Genomic DNA, 24604 nt, shown 5'->3' with positions numbered 1-24604 from the left:
AGCACTGTTGCCTTCAGCTTCTGGCGTGGAAGTTGGTACAGGTGGTCTTGGAAAGAGATCACATGGATGTGTGGAAAATAGTGGGAGACGGGAGGGAAGGAAGGCTAGTTATATACTCTTCACTCATCTGGAGGGTGGCAACCTGGTGGTCAGTAAATAAAACAGTGGCATGTGGGAGACAATAGATTTATTTCATACTGCCAGAAGAGAAATAGAAATAAAAACTGCTCAGACTTTTTAATCTCACTTCCTTGATCTGTAAGGGGGTGTTGTGTGTGTGTTACAGGACCTCCAGTGGGAGCAGAGTTGAGAAATTACTCATGCATTCCACAGAACTTTTCATAAAATCATCAGTTCTGGGAAGCTGCTGGTTTTACTGTTTTGAACTAGAGAAAACACTTCCTTTCCCTCTTTCTGGGTGCTAGGTCAGGTGCTGAGAAGTGAGGAGCACTGTTCTTGCCTCTCTTTAAATACATCCCTTTTCTTTAGTGCTTTTACTGGTATTGCAGAACCACTTGGTACCCATGAAAAACTAGCAGATGACTGTAGTTTGAAATGCAGTAGATGTTATCTTTTTTTTTTTGGTCATCATATCTGCCCTTATCCTTCTTTAATTTGCAATCCGATCCCTCAAAAGATACGAGCGACAGACTGACTGTGGCTATTTTTATAGGGTGCGCATATTAACTGTTGAGTAAATGTAAGAAGTTTTAAAGAGCTTATTTTAGCAGAAGCATTTGTTAAAGCCCCTATATCCATAGGCTGTGTGTATATTCATTAAGTATTCAGGGTTGTAACATAATACAACAAAAGGAAGCATATTTTAGCAGAGATCTGTAACAACCATGCACAGGCTGCCACCCAGCCGGTGGCTGAGGGCAGACATTGCTTACTGCTATTCCTAGTCTTGTGGCATCTAGATATATTAAATTTATTTTTTGGATAGTGAACCTAGCTAACACTTACTGCAGTGTCAAAAATACATATGGTTGATCCCCAGAAGTTTATTGTAATCAAATCACTGTTGATGAACGTGCAGCCTTGGAGCTTGGAGTATGTCCTTGTGCAGCGTCTGCCAGCTACTCCATGTGAAAAGGAATGATGATGTTTCAGCTCTTCATCTGCTGTATAGCCACAAAGTAGCTTCTCTGTCCCAATGTAGCATGAAAATAAGAATCTGTTCCAAATCTTTTACAAGTTGGTGAATGAAAGACTATTTTGATAAGAGTAAATGTCAGAGGAGAAGATAAATGAGAATATGTAGGAATTCATTGCGGTTGGAAATTGTTTTGTATGTGGAAGGTCAGTGTGACACACAAGCTTGTGCTGGAGCCTAAGATTGTTAAGCTGTTATATGGGTGAGAAACGGTGATTTTCCCCACCAGTTGTAAGGGCAATTAACCCTGATAGTTTTAACCACCTTCCCACTGTTGTACGACATGTTAAGCTAACAGGTAGTCTGTTTTAAAAGTAAATCACTTCATAGTGTGTTGCTTGAAATAATACTTTACGTCTCCACATATCTTTCTTTATTAGCATGAAGATATATTTTAATTCTTTTCACATTTGTTGGTAGAGTGAATGAACTGGGATGAAAGGTTTAAAAAGCACAAATGCAATTAAAATGGGTATCTGTGACATACTTGAGTTGTGTTCCATGTGAACAGTGATGTTAAAAGCTCCTTTAGCAGCTGTGCCAATGCCATTTTTTCCTGGTTTTTGAGTACGGAAATAAACTCAGATGCTGTTGGTTAAATAATTCATATCTGTTTCAGGTGAAAAATAAGACCTGGTCTCTTTAGCAAGTGCAGTGTTTTCATGTATGTGATTCAAAGATTGATCACATTGAACTGATTTGAGTGCATTAAGGGATTTGCAGTTATGTAATTAAATTGATATTTTAAAAAGCTTTAAGTGTACTGTCTAGTTGGGAAGTGTACCAGTGGATTTTCAGATAAATCTTGTTGTTTGTTTGTTTTTTGAGATAAATGCCTGTATTTGTGTTTAGAACAGAGTTACAGGCATGTAACATTGAGTGGATGAATTGTTAAGGACATACTGAAGGAAAGGCAAAAGTGTTGGATCAGTGCCGTGCTGGTTTTCAGGCATATCAATAATTTAATGTATGTAGGAAACTGAAACTTGTAGGAAAAAAAAAACCAACATCTTGGAGCTGTAAAGTTTTGCCATGGATAAAAAAAAAAATTCAATTACTGATGCTGTGACTTTACTGAAATAATTAGCCTGTGTTTTCAAATAATTTTGAAATTTATGTATTTGTTTAATTTTGAATAATTTTCAGGTTTATCTTCTGTTCTCTGTTTTGAGTTTTTCTTTGTCATGTTGGATTGCTGAATTACTGTTTTTCCCCAAGGAAGAAATTCAGTAACCATGTTTATTTGCAGAGCACCAGAGATCATACTGGGATTGCCGTTTTGTGAAGCCATAGACATGTGGTCATTAGGGTGTGTGATTGCAGAGCTGTTTCTTGGATGGCCACTGTACCCAGGAGCACTGGAATATGACCAGGTAGTAAAATATATATTTCATAAGCATGTGCACACTTTCAGTAACTAAAGAATTTCAGATCAATGCAGTCAGGATTTCAAATGTTTGTAATATCCCCTATGAAATAGTATTTCTTCAAGTCTGTTCAGTGCTTTTAGTTTAGTCTTTATTGATTGTCCTAGAAACATAAATCCTGCTTCTAGACAGAGCTGTGTAATGCTGATTTCTGAATTAAATTGCAATTTTTCTTTTTTTTTCTTTTTTTTTTTTTTTTGTTTTTCCTGTCTTTCAAAGTAAATGTTAGTATTGGAGCTGCATTTCCTGATGCAAACCAAAGCTTGTGGCCACCATCATTGCATTATAATCTCTCTTTTACTTGCTAAGGGGCTGACTATTGAATGCCTGTTTGCATGTCAGGATTAGTTGTCTTCTGAATACTTTCGGATGCTTTCTGGAAATCCAACATAGCTCAAAGATTTGAGAGCCTGTACTTTATGAGGAACAAGAATCAACCTTCACAACAATACTGTTTTTATGCAATTGCAAAGCTTGAAGCTGTGCCATTTGTTTTGTTGGAATTTTCAGCTATTGACACCATTGGCCTTAGTGAGATGACTTAAAGAAAGAAAGTTGTAGAGCACTTTTCTATTTAGAACACTTCAGAGAGAGAGGTCTTTAATTTTCTAGCATAATGTGGTCATTTGGAAGAAGCATAATCAGCGTTCTGACTATCCCGAACTGGTTTGGAACTTTGACAGTGAAGGAGCCCTAAGTATAACAGTTGGCTTTTTAGTAACTGTTACATCCTTGGTTCAAGGGCGGTTCCTCCAGTGTGTTCTTCAGGTTATTTAAATCCTGATCCTCATGTAAGGAGTGAGCTTTTGGCTCCCTGTGCTTACAGATCAGGCTACTTTTCTAAAAATTAATTTGTTAAAATCACTGTGAGTGGATCTATCGATTTTGGTAACACTTCATATTTCAGTTTACTTCATTTACACATAATTCAGTGTTTCGCAGAAGTAAGCTATGGGCTGATGCTTTGATGTGTTTAGAAGATCTTTGTGCAGCGTATTGCTGTTAAAATGGAGAATGAAAGAGGAAACAACTATGCTCTTTAAGGAAAAAGTGTTTTTGGATGGAATCTGTAATGCTGTCCCAGAAATTTCCAAGAACTTGGCAAATTTATTTGCATCTAGTTTTGAAAGAAACCGCAGGAGAAGATCTGGACTTTCAAGTTCAAAAAAACAAAGGGAGGGGTCCAGAACATGTGATTTCTGGGATTGCATCCACTTCTGATCCCTGTACTGCTGTAACTAGCTGTTAAAAGGGATGCTGCTGTGGGAAAGGAAGGACTTGCAAGCCCACTTCATGGTCTTCTGATCATGATCACACATGTAGACAGATGCTGCTTGTGGATGTGAAACAAAGCTTTGGACTGAGTCTTCAGTTGCTTGTGATGAAGTAGGGGTCTGAATGGTTGAAAAGCCTGTGTCCTGATTCTTTCCTCAAATTAACTTGTCATTTGTCATAATGGCAGCAGCTCAGACTGTTAATTAATTTGTGCCAACAGGCTTACATGGCTGTGAGCCTCTGGCTCTTGCGCAGAGAGCAGTAACAGCATAAAGCTCAGTCTCATGATTATGAGGATCTTTTTTCAGAGTGATACAGAGTCTCATTTGTAGAGACAAGACCTCCTTTCCCCCGCAGCGCTGCAGCCAGCTTGTTATGCAGAAAGCCCAGGCAGATGAAGGCAGTCAAGTATGGTGTACACTGTCCATACTTCATAGTGCTGGCTGGCTTTTCTGTGCATCTGGAGCAAGGCAGGTCCTTAGGACACTGTATTTCTGTCACTTGTTTCTTGCCATCATAAGCCCAGGGCCAGCATGGCTCAGCCTCTAGGTACTGGCTGTCACCAGTGGCAGCCACCTCCCAAGATGCAAATGACTGCATGAATTAAGGTTAATCTTCATGCCTGTAGATTTTCTGTTTGCTGTACAAGTGAATACTGGCTTTAAAAGTTGTCTAGTTAAAGACAAACATAGCATTCAGGTTTGCTGGAAGCATCAGTTAATAACTCATTTAGCAACTTGCCTGATCCTCTTATTTGAGAAGTCCTTCTGGAAGAGGAGCTGTAACCTGCATCAATAGGAATTACCTTACTTTAGTCAGGTTCATCATTGTGCTCAAGCAAGTCTTCAAGATTTGCTTCAAATAAGTCTGATTCAGGGGTTTCCTCAGTGTACATGAGTATAGCATTTGTAGAAGATGACTCCCAAGGGAATTCCTTTCCTCCTGCTATGTGGTGCATGTCACAGGGTAAACAGACAGGCAAGGGCTTTGTAGTGCATTTCCCTCTGTCTTTCTGGTACATGGCAACTAATGTGCTAGCTCTTGAAAGGAAGCTCTTAGTTATTATTTGTGATTATAAGCAGTACCAGCTGTACTTCTCAGTGGGAAATGGCTGTGTCTTTAATACTCATTAAAAACAGGCATAGGTGCTTAACTGCAAATTTTTGACTTAATGCATCATCTATTTTGCCTTTAATTTCTAAGGCATTTATTGCCTTTATTTGCTTAGAGAACAGCTAAATGAACTAGAAACATTGCTGGTCAGAGCGGGATTATCTTTACTCCCTGATGAACAAGAGGTAACAGCCTCAAGTTGCACCAGGGGAGGTTTAGACTGGATACTAGGAAAAATTTCTTCCCCAAAAGGGTGGTCAGGCATTGGAACAGGCTGCCCAGGGAAGTGGTGGAGTCCCCATCCCTGGAAGTGTTCAAAACCCATATAGATGCGGCCCTCAGTGACATGGTTTAGTGGTGCACTTGGCAGTGCTGAGGAAATGTTGGACTTGATGATCTTAAAGGTCTTTTCCAACCTAACTGATTCTATGATTCTGTGTAGGGATTTATGGAGGATGCCAAATTCCAAAAGTTGACAGCATTGCATTTAGTTCCATCCCACTTTGTTCTGTCTCTTCTTTGGTAGAAGCCTTGTATGTACCTTTTCTCTCTACTGCCAGTGAGTTTTGCTCCTCCCAGGTGCTCCTAGCTCTTAAATCCTCTGTCTTCCATTGAATTCATCTTCTTATCCCCAGTTTCTGATTTTGTGTATTTTACCGCTGTCTCCTGATTTTTTTTCCTTTCTTCCTTTCTCTCTTATCGCTCCCTGCTCCACCTTTTCCAGGGGCTGGCCCACGCCAGCAGCCCCTCTGTGAAGGCGTGTGGCACAAGAGCATGCCCAAAGCCCTTCAGCCCTGACTTCTGGAATTCTTACTCCCTCCATCCTGACCTGCAACAAGCTCCGTTTTCCATTATTGCCAATCTTTATTCCAGTATTAGATTTCTATGTGAGATGTAGTTGTCCAAACATGGCGCTCTGAGGATGGTTAATTTTGCCAATTTTTAAATGAAATGACAAGTTTTTAACTGGATCAGATTTTGAACATCGGAGAGAAATTATTTCCCTTTTTTCTCTTTCTTTCTGTCTCAGATTCGTTACATTTCACAGACTCAAGGTTTGCCAGGAGAGCAGTTGTTGAACATGGGGACGAAAACCACAAGATTCTTCTGTAGAGAAACGGATGCACCATATTCTAGTTGGAGATTAAAGGTAAACAGTATAAGGTAGTAGAAAACTGCATATTATTTTGTGAACAGAGAAACCAGAGAGACCAAGATTCACTTGAATACTGTCGCTCACTTCTGTATCTCCTGTGTGTTTTGTCAGTCCTTGCTCTGTATCTCTTCCATTTTTCCCATTTCCCAAAATCAGCACCCTAAGCTCATGCCCATGTTTCCTCCCTCCAGAGGTGCTAAATGACCTTTGTTTTGATTTTTTTTGCCTCTTACCCAGTTACTACTTTTCACTTCTCTTTTAAGAATTTGTCTCTGAGGCGCCTAAAGTGCTTCGGCAAGATTCATTCAAAACCAGCTCCAGGATCAGCAATTCCTGGGAGAAAAAGGAGGTGAAGAAACAACATGACTGTGTGCAGCTTGTTTCCTTCCGATCTGCTAAAACAGTCCTTGCTGGTTGAAAGCTGCAGTACTATGAAAGCAGATGAAATACAAAATATGTACTTTGGTGGTCTGCACACCTTGCTTCTCTCTGAGCAGCATCACTGATGGGTGGTTACATTCACTCTTGTTTTCACATTCAGTATTTAAAATAATACCAACTGTGTGTATGTAAAGAAGTATAAAAATAACAAGAAAAAGAAAGCAAAGAGAAACTGAACAGAGTCTGCCTGGTTTTTAGTTTATTTCTTTTTTTACAGTGATGTATTGCTGCTGTTTGGAGTTAAAGGTCTGAGTTTTAGGAAATGGGTAAAATACAAGTAATAGGAAACTTGTGATGAATAAATATAAGCTCACAAGAGAGTTGTTAAACAGCTCTGCCAGGCTTTCAGCACTTCCTGTGTGATTTACAAACAATCTATTGCAGTCCAGTACTGTGGTCAGTCAGACCTGAAGTTTAGTAAGTTTTTTATTTTGATTTAGAAAATGGAAGTAGTCAGCAAAGCAGCATCCAAACACACAACTGAAATATTAACTAAAAAACCCAGCCAAAACAACATGTTTTAGGTCAACACTTAAAGTTACTTTGTAGTTACAAGTGACCTTTGTTGTCAACTTCTAAACTCTGCTTTCCTTTTCTATTTTGAGACATTGGAAGAGCACGAGGCAGAGACAGGTATGAAGTCTAAAGAGGCCAGAAAGTATATTTTCAACAGTTTGGATGATATAGTGCACGTGAGTATGAAAGCATTCTTCCTTTGCCAAAGGGTGGGAGTGAATGGTGACTTGAAAACATCTTTCTTAGTTTTGAAATAAACAGCTTTTAGAATATTGTTGTGCATCAGTTGTATCTGTTCTTCTCTGTATATGTTGCTCTGAGGAAAATGTCTGTGTCAGCCCTTTGGGCTGTTTATAAAGATCTTACTTGTCATTGCTTGCGTTTAAACATTGCTGCTTGTCCTTGTGGTGGGGTAACTCTTTAATTTCATGTATAATGTGTACTTTCTGTTCTGCTTATCTGCCATACTGGATAAAAAAAGAACACATATGGAGTCTGTTATCTTAAATATAGAATTTCCAGTTTAGTTCTGCCATCTTAACAATATAATTCTCAGTATAATCGGTCTTATTTTTAAGCAAACAATTGGTTCTTCACTTTTCTTTAGCTTCTTAACTATGTAGTCAATAACAAAAGTAGATTTTTCATTCTCTTCCATATCCTGAAAAGAGAATAAAACCTTTTTTGCAAGATTAGCATTAATACATGTTTGAATTTGATTTTTTTGAAGATTACGTGTGTAGTTTAAGTTAGATCATATAAAGGTCTTTATCCCAAATCTTACTCCATAACTTCTAAGTCCCAGACTGGAATAAAGCCTTCAGGGTTTTTTAGCTTCAGAGAGTGAAAGGGGAGTGGTGTGTGTGCAAAAAAAAAGTCATCAGTTCCAAGCCAACCGCACTGGGATGAGCTGGCAAACGCACAATGCCCCACGTGATAAAATCACTGAATATTAGTGTTCTACAGCAGAAAGCAATAACAGGAGTTGAGTCTTCTCTCTGATTGCTTTGTTCAATACCAGGTGAACATGGTGATGGACTTGGAAGGAAGTGACCTGTTGGCAGAGAAGGCAGATAGGAGGGAGTTTGTCAGTCTGTTGAAGAAAATGTTGCTTATCGACGCTGATTTAAGAATCACTCCAGCTGAGACCCTGAACCATTCTTTTGTTACCATGAAGCACCTCCTTGATTTTCCTCATAGCAACCAGTATGTAACACACAAAAATTACTCTAAATCTCTGTTGAAGTGATTCACATGTACAGTGTTGTTTCCTCTGCTGTCAAGAGTGAAAAATCTTTTGTCATTTTTGTAGCATCTTAGAGAATTCTTTCAAGTGCTTGCAGTGTTAAAGACATCTACTTGGTCAAGGAAACTGTTAGAATAACGTTTTTTTTTTCTGACAAGTAACATTCAGAGCAATAGATCTGTGAATTATCATTTTTATGCCTGGTTGTTCCAGTTCCAATACTGCAGAAACCTGGGCTTGATTTTTGGCAATGTGAAGAGCGTTAGTTTCTGTCAGTCAGTGAGAGCTAGGGTTACAGACTTCCTCTTGAGGTGAATGCCTTGGATACCACCTTCTGTGCATGGGTTCATGTTGAATATATTGAAAGTTTTCTTGCCGTTACGGACTTGTGCATTTCAGTTTGGATTTCCTGAAGTTCAGGCATTTCACTGAAGGAAAGAGCTTTCCATCCATTTTAATTTTACTCTCCTTCCTGCTTGTACACAGTTGTTAAAAAAATGGTGTTAGATGCAAGGAGCAGGAAACAGCAATATTTTTCCCTGATTTTAAAATATGCATTACAAAGGCTTTACATGAACATCATAATAATTTTTTTCCCTGCTTCTGTGTCTGATGGGAAATGTGGGCTTTGAAATTTTATCTCCCCTGCATTGTTCCAGGGAATTGTTCTATACATTTAACAACAGGAAATGCTAATTTAAGCAACTTATTTTTTTTGTTTTGATAGAGTGAAGTCCTGTTTTCACATCATGGATATTTGCAAATGGAGATCAAATTTGTATGATTTAAGTAATCGCAATAAAACATCACTTATGAGACCAGTTGCCTCAGGCAGTGCAGCTAACCTGACTGCGAGCTTTACCAAAATTGGTCCACTGAGAAGTCAGGTAAAAGCACTTATTTATTTCTATTTTTTATAGTTATAAATTCGGTTAAGGCAGTTTCTCTGCTTAATTTCATACTTTAAAAACAAGTGTATCTGTTAATTGACAAAATACTGTACTCTCGGTTTTTCCTTGTGTTTTCTTAAACCGTTTAGAATTATGTTTCAAAAGTCAGTAACAAACGGCCATAGCAAAGCAGTGCTGTACTGCAGTGCCCTCCCGTGGTCAAACGGCATTACTTCCTGTAAAATGTCCGAAATCTTTAATTTGTGGAAGTTGTTTTATTTGTTTATTATATAAGCTGGTGGGACAAGTATGTGAGAGATTTCGATTCACAGTTACGATGTTGCCTGTACTGCATCTGTTCCCATAGGAATTAACTGCATCTACTCATTCAGTTTTGCAACAAGGGATACCGCTGCAGGCAGGCGCTGCTCAGTTTGGTTGCAGTGATGTTTTCCAACAGGCATTGATTATATGTCCTCCAGCTATTCAAGGTATGTTTAACTGTAATTCTTACAGTTCCTAAAATACAAGCATCACTATCTGTCTGTTAGCAGTATTTGAGTTTTCTATTATATCCTTAAGCTATATATTTAAAATAATTTAATTTTATTAATTAAAAAAAAATAGCAGGTAAGTCAAGTCCAGATACACTGCACCTTTCTGAAAGAAAGAGCAAATCAGCCTCTGCAGAAAATTAGTTAAGCAATCCAGAGCCCATCTTCATGTACCCCACACACATACATATGTGTGTATATACATATCCTGGGTAAAATAGAGGAACACAGTGTAAAAGCCGAAGCAAAAAAGGAGGGTATTCTGAAATAAAATTTGAGAGGAAACAAGAAAAATAAAGTGAATGTCAGTGTTGTTTTTTTTTATAACACTTGTGGCAAATCTGGACAATAAAGTTGGGAGTTTTTATTGGACTATGAATGTTTAAGAAAACATCAGGAAACTTGGGACTTCTTTTAAGGGCATAGGTGCCCAGTGTAAACAGTGTCATGTTTACTGTCCTATGGTTATGATGAACTGGGACAGCTTGATACAGCTGCCACAGGCTTCTCATGTCTGAAAAACACATCACTGAATCTTTGAGAATTGTCCTTGCATTGTGCTGTGAGGAGGAAAGGGCAAATTGGCTGAACTATCCCGTATTACAAAGGGTAAAATTGATTTAAGCATACAATTTTGTATTTATTGTAAGAAATAATTGGCTGAGAATTCGATTCTTAGAACCATTTGAAAGACTGTGAGGTGGAAATGCTAGCACAAATGTATTTCTCCAGTGTAGAAAACATCCAAATAAGCATAGGCATCTTTGGAAGGACACGTGGTAATGCAGTTGCCCTCTGTTTCCCTAAACAAATGCATTTGTATAATGCAAACATAGGTCTTAGTTTTTTTGAGGAATCTTTAAAACTTCATGTATGTCTCAGAATGTATCAAGCAACACTTGTTTTGTCTTTTTATAAGGGGGATCGACAACAAACAAAACCAAACAAAATGCCAGAACACTTTCAACCTAAACTTAGAGCCCAGGAAGTCTCTTTATCTTTTTAGATAAAGAAAGATAAAGCATACTTTCTCAGTAATGTTATTTGTGCCTGCTGCATCTGTCTTGGGTTTCAGAAACTCGTGAAAGCTCCAAGTGGTCACTGTGCGGTGTCAGGGGCTGTATGAACTAAATGCATAGCTCCAGACATATTTCTTGCTGAGCACTTAGTGTGGCTAAATGATTTCTTATTTAAATTGTCGACATGATTGAGACAATGACATAGTGCATACTTTAAAAACTCTACTGTTTTCATTATGCCCAGATGAATAAAGTGATTATGGAAAAGGAAACAGTACAAAGAAATACTTTTATCTGTGATCTATATACTGTATTCTTAGTATGGCAATAAACTTCCAAATTTAAATTCTGCTGCAGCTTGAATGAAGGGAATATGTTGTGTCCATCACACAGGTGTTGAGTTGCTGGCACGGATGCTGTTGAATATCTGAAATGCTAAAGCTCACTACTTCTGGCAGAGTGAAGATTTTGCTCTTTTAGAGGGCTGTGTGGAAAATATTAATCAGCCGTGTTTCAAAATTAAAAGCTGTGGACTGCATTGTCATAACTTAGTATTGTGTTACAACTTGAGAGAATTGCATCAGATGAAGATTTTTGTTCATTCTTTATTGTAAAGATATAAAACAAAACCAAAACACTTTCAACCTTTAGTTTAATAGTTCTTTAGTAGTTACCTCCAAACACCCATTGCTAAGTCTTTGACTAAAAGACAAGAGATGAAGTGCACTTAGAAGATGTGAAATCAGTATATTTGCCCGGACAGTATTTTCTTTTCTAGCATAACTATTCTGTTGTAGTATCTGTGGAAAAATTTCCTCTTTCATTTTGTTTAACATTATTATGTCAAAAATTGCAGCGTTCCTATACATCTGTTACTTTCCTGTGGCAATAATGAAATATATACAAAGCATGAAATGCATCTATTTCCTATTATGCTGTTGTGGTAATATTCTAACAGTGCTATGATTTGCATTATTTTGATGAGGAGAGGAATAGGTTTATGGATTCTACTGCAAATATTTGATGGTATGCACAGAAAGGTTGACATTGTTTCCCACAGAAGGGGTAGTAACAAATAGGGGCATCTAATGCATGGCATTGCTAGCTATAAAAGCAGAGAGAAATGGATTTCAGCTAGCTGGAAGAGCATGGAATGTGCAAAAGTCACTTGTGAGAAGCTTTGAAATTCAGTTCTGCTTACTTTCTGCTTCCTTTCCAATGCTTTTAATGTAACCTCTTGATCAAGAGTAAACATTTAGCTCTGCAGAACTTTCTGCCAAAATCATTCCAATGTCTTGTATGTTTCCAAACAAATAGCTATTGGCAGCATCAAATGATGCCAATTACAGCATCAAAGGCTTGTGCAGGTACGTAATGGCACACAAATCTTTTAGGTGTTGACTTATTTGGCTCAAAAGTCTTAACTATGGAATCAGATTGTAAACACATTAAAAATAGGTTATAAAATTATCCTTTAGGTTTGCATTTTGCTCAGAAAATGTATGCAAGACTGATGTTCTTCTGAAAGCTGGGATATGTGTTTTTCTCTCTGACAGGAATTCCTACAAACCATAGTAAACCCACCAGTTTCTCCCTGAGGGTGGATAACGCAGTTCCGTTGGTGACCCAAGCCCATGCAATTCAGCCACTCCAGATTCAAGCAGGATTCCTTTCTCAGGTTGGCTTGCTTTCAAAGTAAAAATCTTACTATCAGTTAGCAAATACTTTTGCCCTGTCAGTTTCTGTTGCAGCCCCTTTTCTGTTTTGTGAGGAGCTACAAGCAGCTAATGTAAATTCAGTCGTTCCCTATGTCATGAAATATTCTCTGCTTCCTGCAGACTTGGTTGAATCAGACCCAGCAAATACTGGTTCCTGCGTGGCAGCAAGTAGCACCGGTGGCAGCTCCTGCTACAACTCTGGCCTCTGATCCTGTGGCTGGCCCACAGAGGCTTGGAGACTGGGGGTAAGCCCACATATTTGTGTGCGACACCTTAATGGCTTTGATTTAACAAGATCTATGGATGCTGATGCAAATGAGTTGCAATATCAAACTTCCTTTGCTTCTCTTCAGGAAGGTGATTACCCAGGGCACCCATTACAGTTCAGTGATACCGCAGCCTCTTCTAACACATCAGATAACCTTGTCTGCCCCTCAGCCGATTAGTGTGGGCATTGCACACGTTGTCTGGCCTCAGCCTGCAGCTACCAAGAGGAACAGACTCTGTCAGAACAGGTTGGTAGAATGTTTCTAACATTCAAAGATGGTGCTGCCATTGCTGTTCAGTAGACAGGAGAATAGCCTGTAATGGTGACATGTTTGTTAGTGGCAGTTTTACTTGAACAGTCTCTTGGGAAAATTTGTCCTTTCTGCCCAGTGTTTTCAATGTTGTTTGATAATACAGATTAAGTGGAAAAAAACTTGAAATAATAAGTTTTATCTCCTCTTAAATAGCATGTGCAAAGTTGTCTTCATAGCCTTTGGGAAGGTGTAAGAATATAATGAAGTAGCTGTGATGAGATATTCCTAAGCCTGTGGGGATGAAGATATATCAGGTTTAGACAACTGAAAATAAAAAAGAGGTACCAGGGTTGCAGTATACCTTAAAATCATCTTAAGAATAGTTTTTCTTTTACTGGTAGCCAAAAATTCTTCAGCTGCTTGCTAAAGAAAATATGTCCCACTGCTATACAGAGTATTTGCAAAGGTGGGGGATGCTTAGTAAAGAGGAAAGCATGGGTAACAAAGGACAGTATCAGCAGTCTTGTATTAAGCTGGTAGCCTCTAGATGAAATCCTTGCTTTTGTTTTCAGGGAGAATCTCTGCAGGAAATCTGGCAGTTTTCAGGTCTGTTGCTACAGAGTCACTAAATGTCAAATGGTGTGTTTTCTTCACAGGAGCAATGTGTTACAGAATACCAATATCCAAAATTCAGCCTTTATAGCTCCAAAGATACTTAACCTGAAGGCTATAAAGAGAATAAACTGTATAGAAGCACAGGACAATCTTAACTCAGAAAGACAGGAAAGTAACTGTTGTGAAGCATTGGTCAGGCTGGATCCTGATTCACCACGTGCAACCAAACAGCGCCAGGCTATCTTCATTGCCAGCTCCCCCAGCCCAGCAGTCAGTGTGATCACCATCAGCAGTGACACAGATGACGATGACATAGGACGAACGCATTCACTGTCAGAGTAAGAATCGATGTGTACCTTTGTTAAGGTGCTCTTTAAATATAACTGTCTTAGCATAGGTACTGCATTTAATGACTGCACTCAAAAAAGACAGTGCACAGCCAATCAAATTTCACTAAGCAGGTAACTCTGTAGCAGTATATTATTTGAAAAGGAAATATTCTTTTAGAAGTCTGCATCTTTAATCTGTGCATGTTAGGCATTTTCAAACCAGAATACTTTCAGGCCTAGCATGCTTTTTCATCTTAATACTGTCATACCCAATTTATTTGTTGAAGGTTAGTCTTACGGCTTTGTATAATCAATGGTGGCATTCTAGCAGTAGCATGCAGTAGATAATATTACATATATATGAGTAATAAATACTTGTCTAGCAGCTTGAAAAGGTGTGCATTTGGATGTAAAAGCAGATGCTGAGTGTGGTCTTCCAAAAGGGTTTTCTTCCACAAAGTTATCAAAGGAGCATGCCTCATTTTCAATGAGGGCTTAAAAATTTAATGTTTGTTTGACTTTATTTTTGCTTGTAATGATTCTGAAGTGGAAGAACATGTATTTTAAACCTAAACTTTTTCAAATGTTTCAGAGCACTGAACTTGCTTTGAAGCAAGTTGTAAAAGCTTTAATGTATTTGTGTTAGTATTGGTTCAGTGAAAAATTTGTTCATTTAGTAGGTTTCAAAAAATGCATGATTAGCCTGGAATTTCAAAAGAACAATAAAAAGGTTTAAAATCTGTTTTGGATGTAAAAGACAAAAGGAATTGGATATTAATTTACATTTCAGGGATCTTTTCTACTAGCTGGACCCTTTTTATTCCATAATTACACCTAAGTCAATGGCATTGGAAAGAACAAACGAGAAGTGGGATGTGTGCTCACTTTCTTTTTGTGTGGTAGGTGTAAAGGCAGACTCGACTGCGAAGCCTGCCAGAGCACCCTCAACATTGATCGCGTGTGTTCTCTCAGCAGTCCTGACAGCACTCTGAGTACCAGCTCCTCCGAGCAGTCTAGTCCATCTCCTTGCAAGAGAACCAACAGGTAAAACATTGTGCCCCTTTCAATGAACAAAGGTCCCAATATAAAGCAGACTCAGCTTATACTAAAAGTAGAAAAAAAAAAAAAAGCAAGTGCTTTTTGTTACATTGCCATCTGGTGAGGCTGAATGATGTATTTAAAAATTAATCTGTTGGCCTACAGTTGAACAGAGTAGACTGTGCTTGTATTGTTCCTAACAGATCTGTCTTGCTACATTGGAACTTTTCAGAGTACTGAATGAATGATGTTTATACAGAAAATATAAACATCTTGCATGCAGCTTCCTTTAGAACAAAAATCTTCTATGGTTGCAAAATTAAGTAAGCCAAAGTGGGATGGTGACAGATTTGAAGTTAGCAGAACATCTTTCATTTTCACACCCTCTTGTTGTCCCGTTGTGTATCTTGTAATCTTTAATGACGTTGATGCCTTTTTTTTCTTCTGTCAGCCCTAAGCATCACTTATGTGAACATTGCTCGTATGAGCAGCTTTAAAATATCTGACATCTAGCTTAAGCCTTCATTTTTGTACATTATTCAAAATTCACTCTTAGAGAAACATTCAACTTGAATCTGAACTATTTTATGGCATTTTTTTCTACAGTACCTGAGAGCTTGACATTAAAGCATCTCTCTGTGTGATACTCTTAACCCGTGACTCAGTCAGAAGTTGCTACTGACTTGGGACGTTCTGGCACCTGCAGATGGGTTTCCGTCTCATTTTAGTCCCTGTCCTTCTGGTGCTAATATGCTGAAATTTTAATTGTAGCTACTTGTGGCACTTCTACAAATCAGATTCCTAGGTATGAGTTTGCGGACCAAGAAATACTTGATATCTGTAGTTGCTGGTATTGACAAAAGGTTTGGTTTAATATGATTTACCCAATATCACACAGAAATACTGTGAGCTAGGGATACAATTGATTTTCTTCAAGCAACCTGTAGGTGCTTGACGAGTTCTTTCATTTTTATTCTTCAGTTCACTTCCCATTTTCTGTAGAATAGCTTACTGTATGGAAGAGAGTGATTCAAATTCGGAGCAGTTTCATTTTGCAAAATGAGTAAGATTGGAGTCTTAATGGAAAACCAGTTTGTTTAACTGAAGATTTTTATCACAGCATGTGTTGGTGAGGGAATGGAATTGCTAGTCTGTACAGGCAGATTTATGTGTTTGAAATTTTGGACAGCCTGAGTTAATGATGCTTTTAATGGATAATTTACATATAGCAGTGATTCTGTTTATATAAACACAATCTTCTCCCCTCAGAATAAAAACAACCAACCAACTTGTGCATGAACCACTTTGGAATCTATTTGATGTTTTGTAAGGCCTGAAATCTTGGGTGAACAAATCTCTGCAGTTATTGGACACTGAATACACTGAAAGGTGTGGTAGGTTGTTCTCGAGGGCTTGGAAGGTGTATTCAGAGGAGACAGCATGTATAGTCTGATGAGTGCTAGGACTAAGGAAAGGTTTTGTTTACTCAAGATGCAGCATTGTGTTATGCTTAATCCAGGCACAGGTTTAGGGGTGGATTAGCTTTCTGTAAGGTTACTAAACTGATCCAACTCATCCAGCTAGCTCCAATAACAGAAGTATAGTAATAGAGCATGTGGATAGATTTTTCATTTTGGCATGGTGGCTTGATGTAGAAGATAATCCCAAACAAATTTCTGTGATTTCTGGAACTTTGAAGATATTGAAATTAAAAGTTGCCAGAGTTCTCTAGGTAAACTAAACCAGATATATATCCCTGGTCCTATTTTCAAGCATTTGTCATTTCTGACTGTAAAACAAGAAAATAACTAGAAGCATTTGAAGAATTTCTGTTCAGATGGTTAAATTTTAACCAGGAATTTTGTTACGATCTACACTTATTTATTCATTAGCACATACTGTTCATGTTAGCTCCATTCTCTTGCTTTCTATATAATCCATACCTGGCACAATCCCAGATGAGAACTAGTTAATTTGCTTTTTTGTTGTTGATAGAGATGCATCCGTGATGTACCCTTTTACTTGTGTAATAATACATAAGTGAGATTAATATATTTTCTGGAAGTATACCTCATTGTAAATTAGTTTTCTTTACCAGGTTGTTTACTACTTGTTACCTAATATGTGTTTGGTTCTGGTTCCACTGATGGAACTTTGGTTTCACTTCCAGCAGCTGACATTTAACTTCTTCTCAGCCCTTTCTTCTTCTAATAGAAGCATGGAGCTTCATTAAATGTTAGCAAAGGCTGTTATTATGAGTTGGTTTCTTCACCTCTTTGTCTTGTAGCTGCCTTGGTAAAAGCAGTGGTGGAGTTGAGTGAGTTTGCACCACTTGACCAGGATGGATTCCAAAGACCACAGGTGCTGTCATAGACGCTGTGTAGATAGAGAGGGTTGTTTGTCTCCTTCAGCTAAACCCGTGACAAAGAATCTGTCAATCGTGCCAGGCGGTGCTCTTTGGAGGAGCTTCAGAAAGACATCATTTTTCAGTAGATATGGTCTAGCGTGGCTGCTGGTGGTTGATCTGCAGATGAGAGGGGGCTGCCTTTCGCCATGCAGATTGCTTCCTCAGCATGTTATCTCTCTTCCTGACTCTCAAGGGCCCTAGGGACAGCTTTTCACAGACTCTGTGATGTGGCTGGTTTCTAGAAGGAAATTAGATCAGTATGTTCTCATTTGCTAGTGTAATAACCATCAGGAGACATAAAAAATTATGTTTTGATTCAGAAAGAAATGAAATTATCTTCTTCAACCTTTTATTTTTCCTAAAAACGTAGAATTCAGTGGTTTATTTAAGAAATAATTTACAAAGTGGGTACAAGTTGGGTTATGCACCTAAATATGTAGAAGTTATCTCCTTCCTATAAACCTTGGGTGGTATAGCTCAAATGTTGAACTGCCATCTGAATATCCATGCTTGTATAATTAAAATATGACCTTTTTTATCCACCTTGCAGTAGCTTCATTTCTGTACGTTTCCTGCAATAATTTTGTAAAATGCATCTGTGTTATAAAAATGTGTCGTTTCAATGCAATACTTTGATTTCTGGACAGTATGTCAGATGACGAACAAGAGAGCGGATGTGATACGGTAGATGGTTCCCCAACTTCAGACTCTTCAGGACATGACAGCCCATTTGTGGAAAATGGCTTCATAGCTAATACCAATAAAAATAAAGACGCGAGAGTATCTGTTAAGCCTGAAAGCCAGTCAGCTGTTTGCACAGTAGTGGTACCACCAGTGAGACTTCAAAACAGGTTACACCTTGATGAACAGATGGTGAATACAGGTAAGTTAGTCCAGGTGTGTTTTTTTTCTTTCTAGACCAGTAAATAAGAATAGAAATTTGAACATTTATTCAATAGCCGTATATGTGGAGATTTTGACCTATTCATCTGTCTGGTAATCTGTAATAAACACTGCTAAATTGTGTTGGGTTTTGACTTTAATTAGCGTATTATTTTATTATTTCTCCCTGTATGCTGAAGCAAACGAAACTTTCTCTAACTTTTGTTAAAAAACAATAGTGACAACAAAACTGTAACATTGTTCATTTTATATCTTGGAAGATGCTCCATGCCAGCCACTGAAAAAGGGTCGATCTGTCCTGGGAAGGATAAACCATTCTTCTATTGTAGGAAACCGTCAGCAAAAACTGGCATCAGCGTTCCATCAGCAACAGGTGAACTTCAGTCAGGTATGTATACTTACTCACTTCTAAGAAGTACTTTTTCTGTCTTGAGGATCCAAACGTGCTGACTGCTTACAATTTCAATTGCTGTCAATGGCAACTGCAGGTTTTCAACACCTTGATTACAGAACTGTTCAAATCTTGAAAAATGGATTTCAACTTACTGGGCAAGTCATAAGTATCTTTCACTTTTGGTCATTTTCTTAAAGCAGCTGACTTTATTTTTTAAAATGATAGAAAAGCAATACTGGGAAAATTAGCAATGCCTATATAAAATCAAAGCATGAGACAAAGTGAAAAATACTTTAATATTTTTTTCTCCTACGTACAAATATTAAAATGCCCAATAGTACACGTTTAAAAACTGCAGCTCTGTTCACTCTTGTTCTATTAATAGTGTGCATGAGAATGCTTGTAGTTTGAGTATCCAGAGATAGGATAGAGCTTAGCTAACCCAACTGGTTCTTACCTTTACTTCCAGGTAGTGAAGCTGTGGAGGGGGGTTGGCGGGGAGAGAGAGGTTGTGATTGTAGTTCAATCCAGTGTTGGAAGACAGCCAAATTAATTTGAAAGCTACTTTTATCATTTCCCAACAACATAATAAATGTGTCTGCTATGGCTGAGAACTGAAGTTGAAGTCGCTTTTATTTAATTAGTTTTGAACTGTAGCTGCACCGAGCTTTTGTTTAGGTATCTGGAGGTGCATTTAATATAAGCCTTGTCAAAGCCTTGCAGAGTAACTGTGAATATGAAATTGTAAGTTAAATACTAAAAACAAGCATGCTATAGGGAGATAAGAGGATTTACCAATAATAACTTGAATAGTTTAGACTGAAAGAAACATTTGGGTGGGTGACTTGATCTCCCCTTTTGCATGATAATGCAGAAGGATTTGTTTAATTAATTTTAAGCAAACCTTAATGTGATCAGCATAGTATTAACTTTTAATCTCTTCAGTGACAGCAGCTCCTTAGCCTCTTGGCAGAAAGTGTAGAATGTTATTTTAATTACAGAAATTTATGCTGATCCTTCCTTCTTTGGTAGATGCCCTGTGTAGTTTGAAGTCTGCAGCATTTAAAGGAAGTAATTGATTTTTAGGCTTTCTCTTTGTAACTGTTACCGATTGTCACATCTTCCTGTGATCACAGCCCTAGACTTCTGTTTGCCTAGTTGTCTCAGATGTTTTCAATCCGTTTATTATTTTTTCTGCTCTCCTCTAAAATTTCTCTCCTATTTGTCCTCTTTGTGCCTCATTATGGTGCCCAAACTGAATGCAGCACTTCCAATTGATGCCAAGCCAGTGCTGAGTAGAGTGGAATAAGCACCTTGCTCATGTGATACATGGTATTTCTGTTAAAACAGCCCAGCATGGCATTTTATCCTTTTTTCTTCTCCTTCTTTTTTTTTTTTTTTTTTGCAAGAGCATTACAATAACTTGTGTTCTGTTCACCATCTCTTATTGTCAGATTTCGTCTGTGCTACTATCTAAATAGCTAATAAATTTTATTTTTGTTTGTTTAAGCATTTAATTATTCCTGTCTCTATTTTTTTCTTTATTTTAAGTTAATTAGTTTTAGTGCATTCTTCAGTTTTTTCAAACTTTCTTTATACTTAGAAACATTAACACTTGCTCATTTCTATGTGTGGACAGGTTCAGCACTTTGGATCTGGGCTGCAGGAGTGGAACGGGAACTACGGTCATTGGAGGCAGCAGGCTTACGTCCCGGCCAGTGTTGCCGGCCACGCGTTCTCCCTTCCTCAGGGAAGTCCGAACCACGCTGCCGTGCATGCTCCCCTCTCTGGAGGTCCCCAGCTTGGAGGACAGCCTGCTCTTCTCCCATACCTGTCGCCAGCACCCCTTAGTACTGCTGCACCCGTTGCCCACCTCCTTGCCTCGCCATGTACCTCAAGACCCTTGTTACAACACCCAACGTACAACATAACTCATCCTAGTGGTATAATACAACAGGTTCCACTTGGTATAAATCCCCGTCTCTTACCTTCCCCAACCATTCATCAGACTCAGTACAAACCAGTTTTCCCACCGCATTCATACATTGCAGCATCACCTGCTTACACAGGATTTCCACTGAGTCCAACAAAACTCAGCCAGTATCCTTTTATGTGAGAACTCTGTTGAGGAAGCTCAATGATGTGGAAGTTTGATTTAAGAAGAAACATGGTATTTATTAAATATTAGCCATGGCACAACAGGAATTTTTTTTTTAAATCATGTAGACTTGGGTGCAATTTAAACAACTCTGAGCTTTAAAAAAACTCACTTTTAATGTGTTTTGCACATTTGGTATAACTTGTCGTTGGTCATGTTATCTTCTTATATAGTAACTTTAGACAGGTGACTTACGGGAGCAGAAACCTGTTTTGCTCCTGCTATTTTTTATAAAATTGCCTTCTAACTAGTGCAAGACACGTCTACATTTGGGAAGCCATTCAGTGTACAGAACCAGAGCAACAGATGCACATGTGTCAGCAGTACAGTGTAGAAGTAACTTGTTTGTATTGCGTATCTTGGTGTTTAAATGTCAAGTCACTTATCTAAGAGTTGAGCTGTTTTTCACATTGCATGTGTCTTTTGCATGGGTGAAAAAAAAAAAAGCCTAAACATTGCTCTTAAATGTTGTTGTCCTAATAATCTCAGCTGCATTGTAAACTGTTCCCACACATAGTGCCTTAAATATTTGAGGTTGTTATTGTTATTACTTACGTAGAAATGTTGAGGACTGCAGCACTTAAAAATTCAGATCTGCTGATTTTTTGGTAGCGTAATGCTCATTCTTTGGGTTTTGTGTGGTCTGATTTTAGTATTGGGTGTGTTTTCCTTCCTAAGAAGGCAGCATGTTTTGCTGTAGCTGAATTTTGCTGTCTTTTTATTGCCCCCCCCCCCCCCCCCCCCGAATGATCTAGCTTCAAGACAAGCCTTTAATAGTTCTTAAGAAAAGTTGATTCAGTAGCTATTGAGTAGTGACACACAACACAGTATTTCATACTGGTAAATGGAACTGCAATACAGCCCAAGTAGTTTATTTTACAAGTGTTTGTCTAATTGGATATAATAAATCATTTAGAGGTGCAGTAGGCATGACTGACTAGCTAAGGAAAGGAAAAGCCAAGTGCTCATTGATCCATGATGGGATTTCATCTTAGCTTGAGCAAACCATGCAGTATTTAATAACTAGTAGCAGAATATTTACTATTGAAGCTTGAAAAGATGTGAGTTCTTTGTGTGCAATCTTTCATTTATGCATGGGAGAGATTTTAGTCTTTTGACATGATGGTATTTGTTTTAGCCTGCTGCGGGTGTTTGCTTATTTAATACATTCCTTCAGGGACGTCACTTACATGCTTTTTGCATTACTTTTTTCCTTAGGAAGTGTGTCTTTTCCCTTTTTTTTTTTCTTTTTTTTTTTTTAATTTGTTTTGTTCAAATGAAGTTGCTTTTGCAGCACCAAAGACTTAATCATCCATTTCCTATAAAAGGTAGCTACTTTTTCATAGACCTCAAGTATCCTGTAGTGTAGAGATGGGATTTACAGAAGGTATTAAGCTGAGGCTGTGTTTTAACTTATGGGCAAGTAATAAATTGTATCATTTATCTTGAATGTATCATAGATAAGCTGCTATATAATGATTGCCACTTCAGATAGCTGTGAAATTAGGTGATTAACTAGTTCTTTCTTAGCCTTCTAATTTCTGTACAAGTCTAATTACATGAAATAGAAGCTGGGGTTTGGGTTTTGTTTTTTAGTTTATTTTGTTTTCATGTTTGAAGTGTCGTAACTACTATCCTGTAAATGATGGAAGATGATTGCATATGTTTTTTTGGGGTGTGTTATTTGCATCAGTATTTTATCTCCATTAACTTTGAGCTCATCACTGCATATAAGTGGATGTATTGATGTAACTTAATTTTTTTATGTTTTCATATTGGCATTGTGTAGACACTTCAGAAGCTGCATCTTGCAGGCTTGACTTAACTTTTTTTTTAAACAAAATCTGGAATACAATCCTTGCGATGTTGACTGGAATAAGAGTGAAAAGCATTTGAGTTTAACTCTGTCAATAAGCTAATAACTGGTAATCTTTTTCTTTACTCCACTAATGCAAGCAGTGTTTTATTTAATGAATGTCTGAATGAAATAAATGTGCCTACATTTGATTTATTTTTTAAGTAATAACTAAAATACAACAGTATTAGATCATAAAAAATAATTAAAATACCAGCAGTACATTTTTAATCACACTGAAAATCAAGAAGCCTAACTTTTCCCAAAAGTTTCAGCGTTTTTAGTAATCAAGTCTATGCATTTTGTACAAGTGTGTGTATATAAAGTATACATTAGCAACTAGGAATATCCTGATGAATTTGGAATTATATCAACACATATAGAAAGCCTAAATATAGGGAGTCAAGAAAATGCTCGAAATGGATGTCCACCTTACCACTTCAAACCTGTGCTGTGTGGTCCAGCAGGTAGTTTTCTGTTCACTCCCTTGTGTTGGGAAGCGGTGTGATTTTGGTGCTCGCTCCATTGCAGGCAGTGGACACACCAAGAAGCACCAATGCAAATGGAGTAAATGGATTTTGTATTGTGATTACAAAAAAAAAAAAAAAGACAAAAAAAAAAGACTGCATTTTTTTTTCTGGGGCCATGGGGATTTTCATTGGTCTGATGTATTTGCTGTACGTTCTTTTTACTGTGCTTAAGGTTTTTAGCTAACGTGATTGTTAAGTTGACACAATTATCTGTATATCACAACAGAATCCTTGTGTGCGCAGGACAAAGTTGCTGTAAATGTGCCCCAAATTCCATCTGCTGCTCTTCTGAGGTATTGTCATTTTAGAAATGTCTGCGTTTCAAAGAAGGAGCTATTTGGGATCCCATCACAGCTTAAATTCAGCGTATGGGGGTGACTTACCCCACCCTGCAGTACACTCTGAGAGCACAGACCCCTGTCACTCTGCAAGGGTCAAGGCCCGTCTGCAGAACAGAAAACTGAAGCAGCTTTCAGGGTGAGGGCCTTTTCTGTGGAAAAAAGCCATCCTCTGGGAAGCAGTTCTACACCTTACCCTTCTAATGCCTTTTTTAAATAAAACACTGCATGACTCTGGAATTGCATATTACTTTAATTTGCAAGATTTATATGAATTTCTTGTGTTCGGTTTTTAACTTCAGGGTGTTTTATTGGTCAGATATGCTACTGTATTAACTTTTTTTTTGTTTTAATTTTTACAGTTTCTCTTTTTACTGCTAATTAACTCGGTTTGTGTTAAGTAAAAGTTAAATCACACACTGCAAGCTGTAGGAAGACTTGTTCTAGAAATACCCAGTGCTAGAGACTTGATTAATAAGTTTGAACTGTTACTGTTTAACAATTTGTAGACTTGTGGCTTTTTTTTTGCTTTGGGTTTCTATGCTACACTAGTTTGCCATGTAGCAATTGCACTGTGCAATATTACAATATGAGGACTGGGAAAATTTTTTATGGATGTAATGTCTCTTACAGTTTGCGATAGTATTTCTTTCTAGTTCTCAGTGATTTAAATGTGACCAAGCCTTCTGTACTTTGTCACAAAAAGCGGGTTTTCCAGGTGACTATTTTGGTGAGTGTCAAAATAAGAATTTATGGTGTATTACTGTCAAGATTCACTTTGAATTAAAATATATATTGCAGCAGATGACTTTTGGTGGCTTTCATTCTTTGCTGTGTCATGTCATTCTTTGATGGATTAAGGTAAAAATAATGAAAATTTGCAGGGAGGGCTCTCAAATTCTGATCTAATCAACTGACTAAGCTGCTCTTCTTTCAGAAAGCTTAAATTTTATTAACTTTCAAGGCTTGTTTAGGAGGAGCTTGAGATTCTGCCTACAGCATAGA

At 37.9% G+C, this 24604-nt stretch overlaps 1 protein-coding gene across 4 annotated transcripts in view; it reads left to right on the top strand.

Annotated features, from left to right (window-relative positions):
* HIPK3 (homeodomain interacting protein kinase 3) overlaps window positions 1-24404 on the top strand; it is a 101675-nt gene extending 77271 nt beyond the window's left edge. For 3 of the 4 annotated variants that reach the window (XM_057410960.1, XM_057410959.1, XM_057410961.1), the window contains exons 3-16: window positions 2406-2529; window positions 6002-6121; window positions 7174-7260; window positions 8106-8290; window positions 9058-9217; window positions 9588-9711; window positions 12350-12471; window positions 12632-12756; window positions 12865-13026; window positions 13689-13985; window positions 14880-15020; window positions 18069-18304; window positions 18585-18712; window positions 20358-24404. In XM_057410960.1, coding sequence (XP_057266943.1) covers window positions 2406-2529; window positions 6002-6121; window positions 7174-7260; window positions 8106-8290; window positions 9058-9217; window positions 9588-9711; window positions 12350-12471; window positions 12632-12756; window positions 12865-13026; window positions 13689-13985; window positions 14880-15020; window positions 18069-18304; window positions 18585-18712; window positions 20358-20834 — 2488 coding nt within the window. In that variant the 3' untranslated portion in view covers window positions 20835-24404. The remainder of the gene's footprint in view (window positions 1-2405; window positions 2530-6001; window positions 6122-7173; window positions 7261-8105; window positions 8291-9057; window positions 9218-9587; window positions 9712-12349; window positions 12472-12631; window positions 12757-12864; window positions 13027-13688; window positions 13986-14879; window positions 15021-18068; window positions 18305-18584; window positions 18713-20357) is intronic. The other variant, XM_057410962.1, reaches the window with a different exon arrangement.
* The last annotated feature ends 200 nt before the right edge of the window (window positions 24405-24604 follow it).

Source organism: Pezoporus wallicus, unplaced genomic scaffold (assembly GCF_028554395.1).
Source record: "Pezoporus wallicus isolate ANWC-B61680 ecotype Strahan unplaced genomic scaffold, APGP_CSIRO_Pwel_v1 contig_5958, whole genome shotgun sequence".
NCBI lineage: Eukaryota > Metazoa > Chordata > Aves > Psittaciformes > Psittacidae > Pezoporus > Pezoporus wallicus.
Note: the sequence above shows the minus strand (reverse complement) of the source record. Positions and strands in the feature narration are given on the sequence as shown.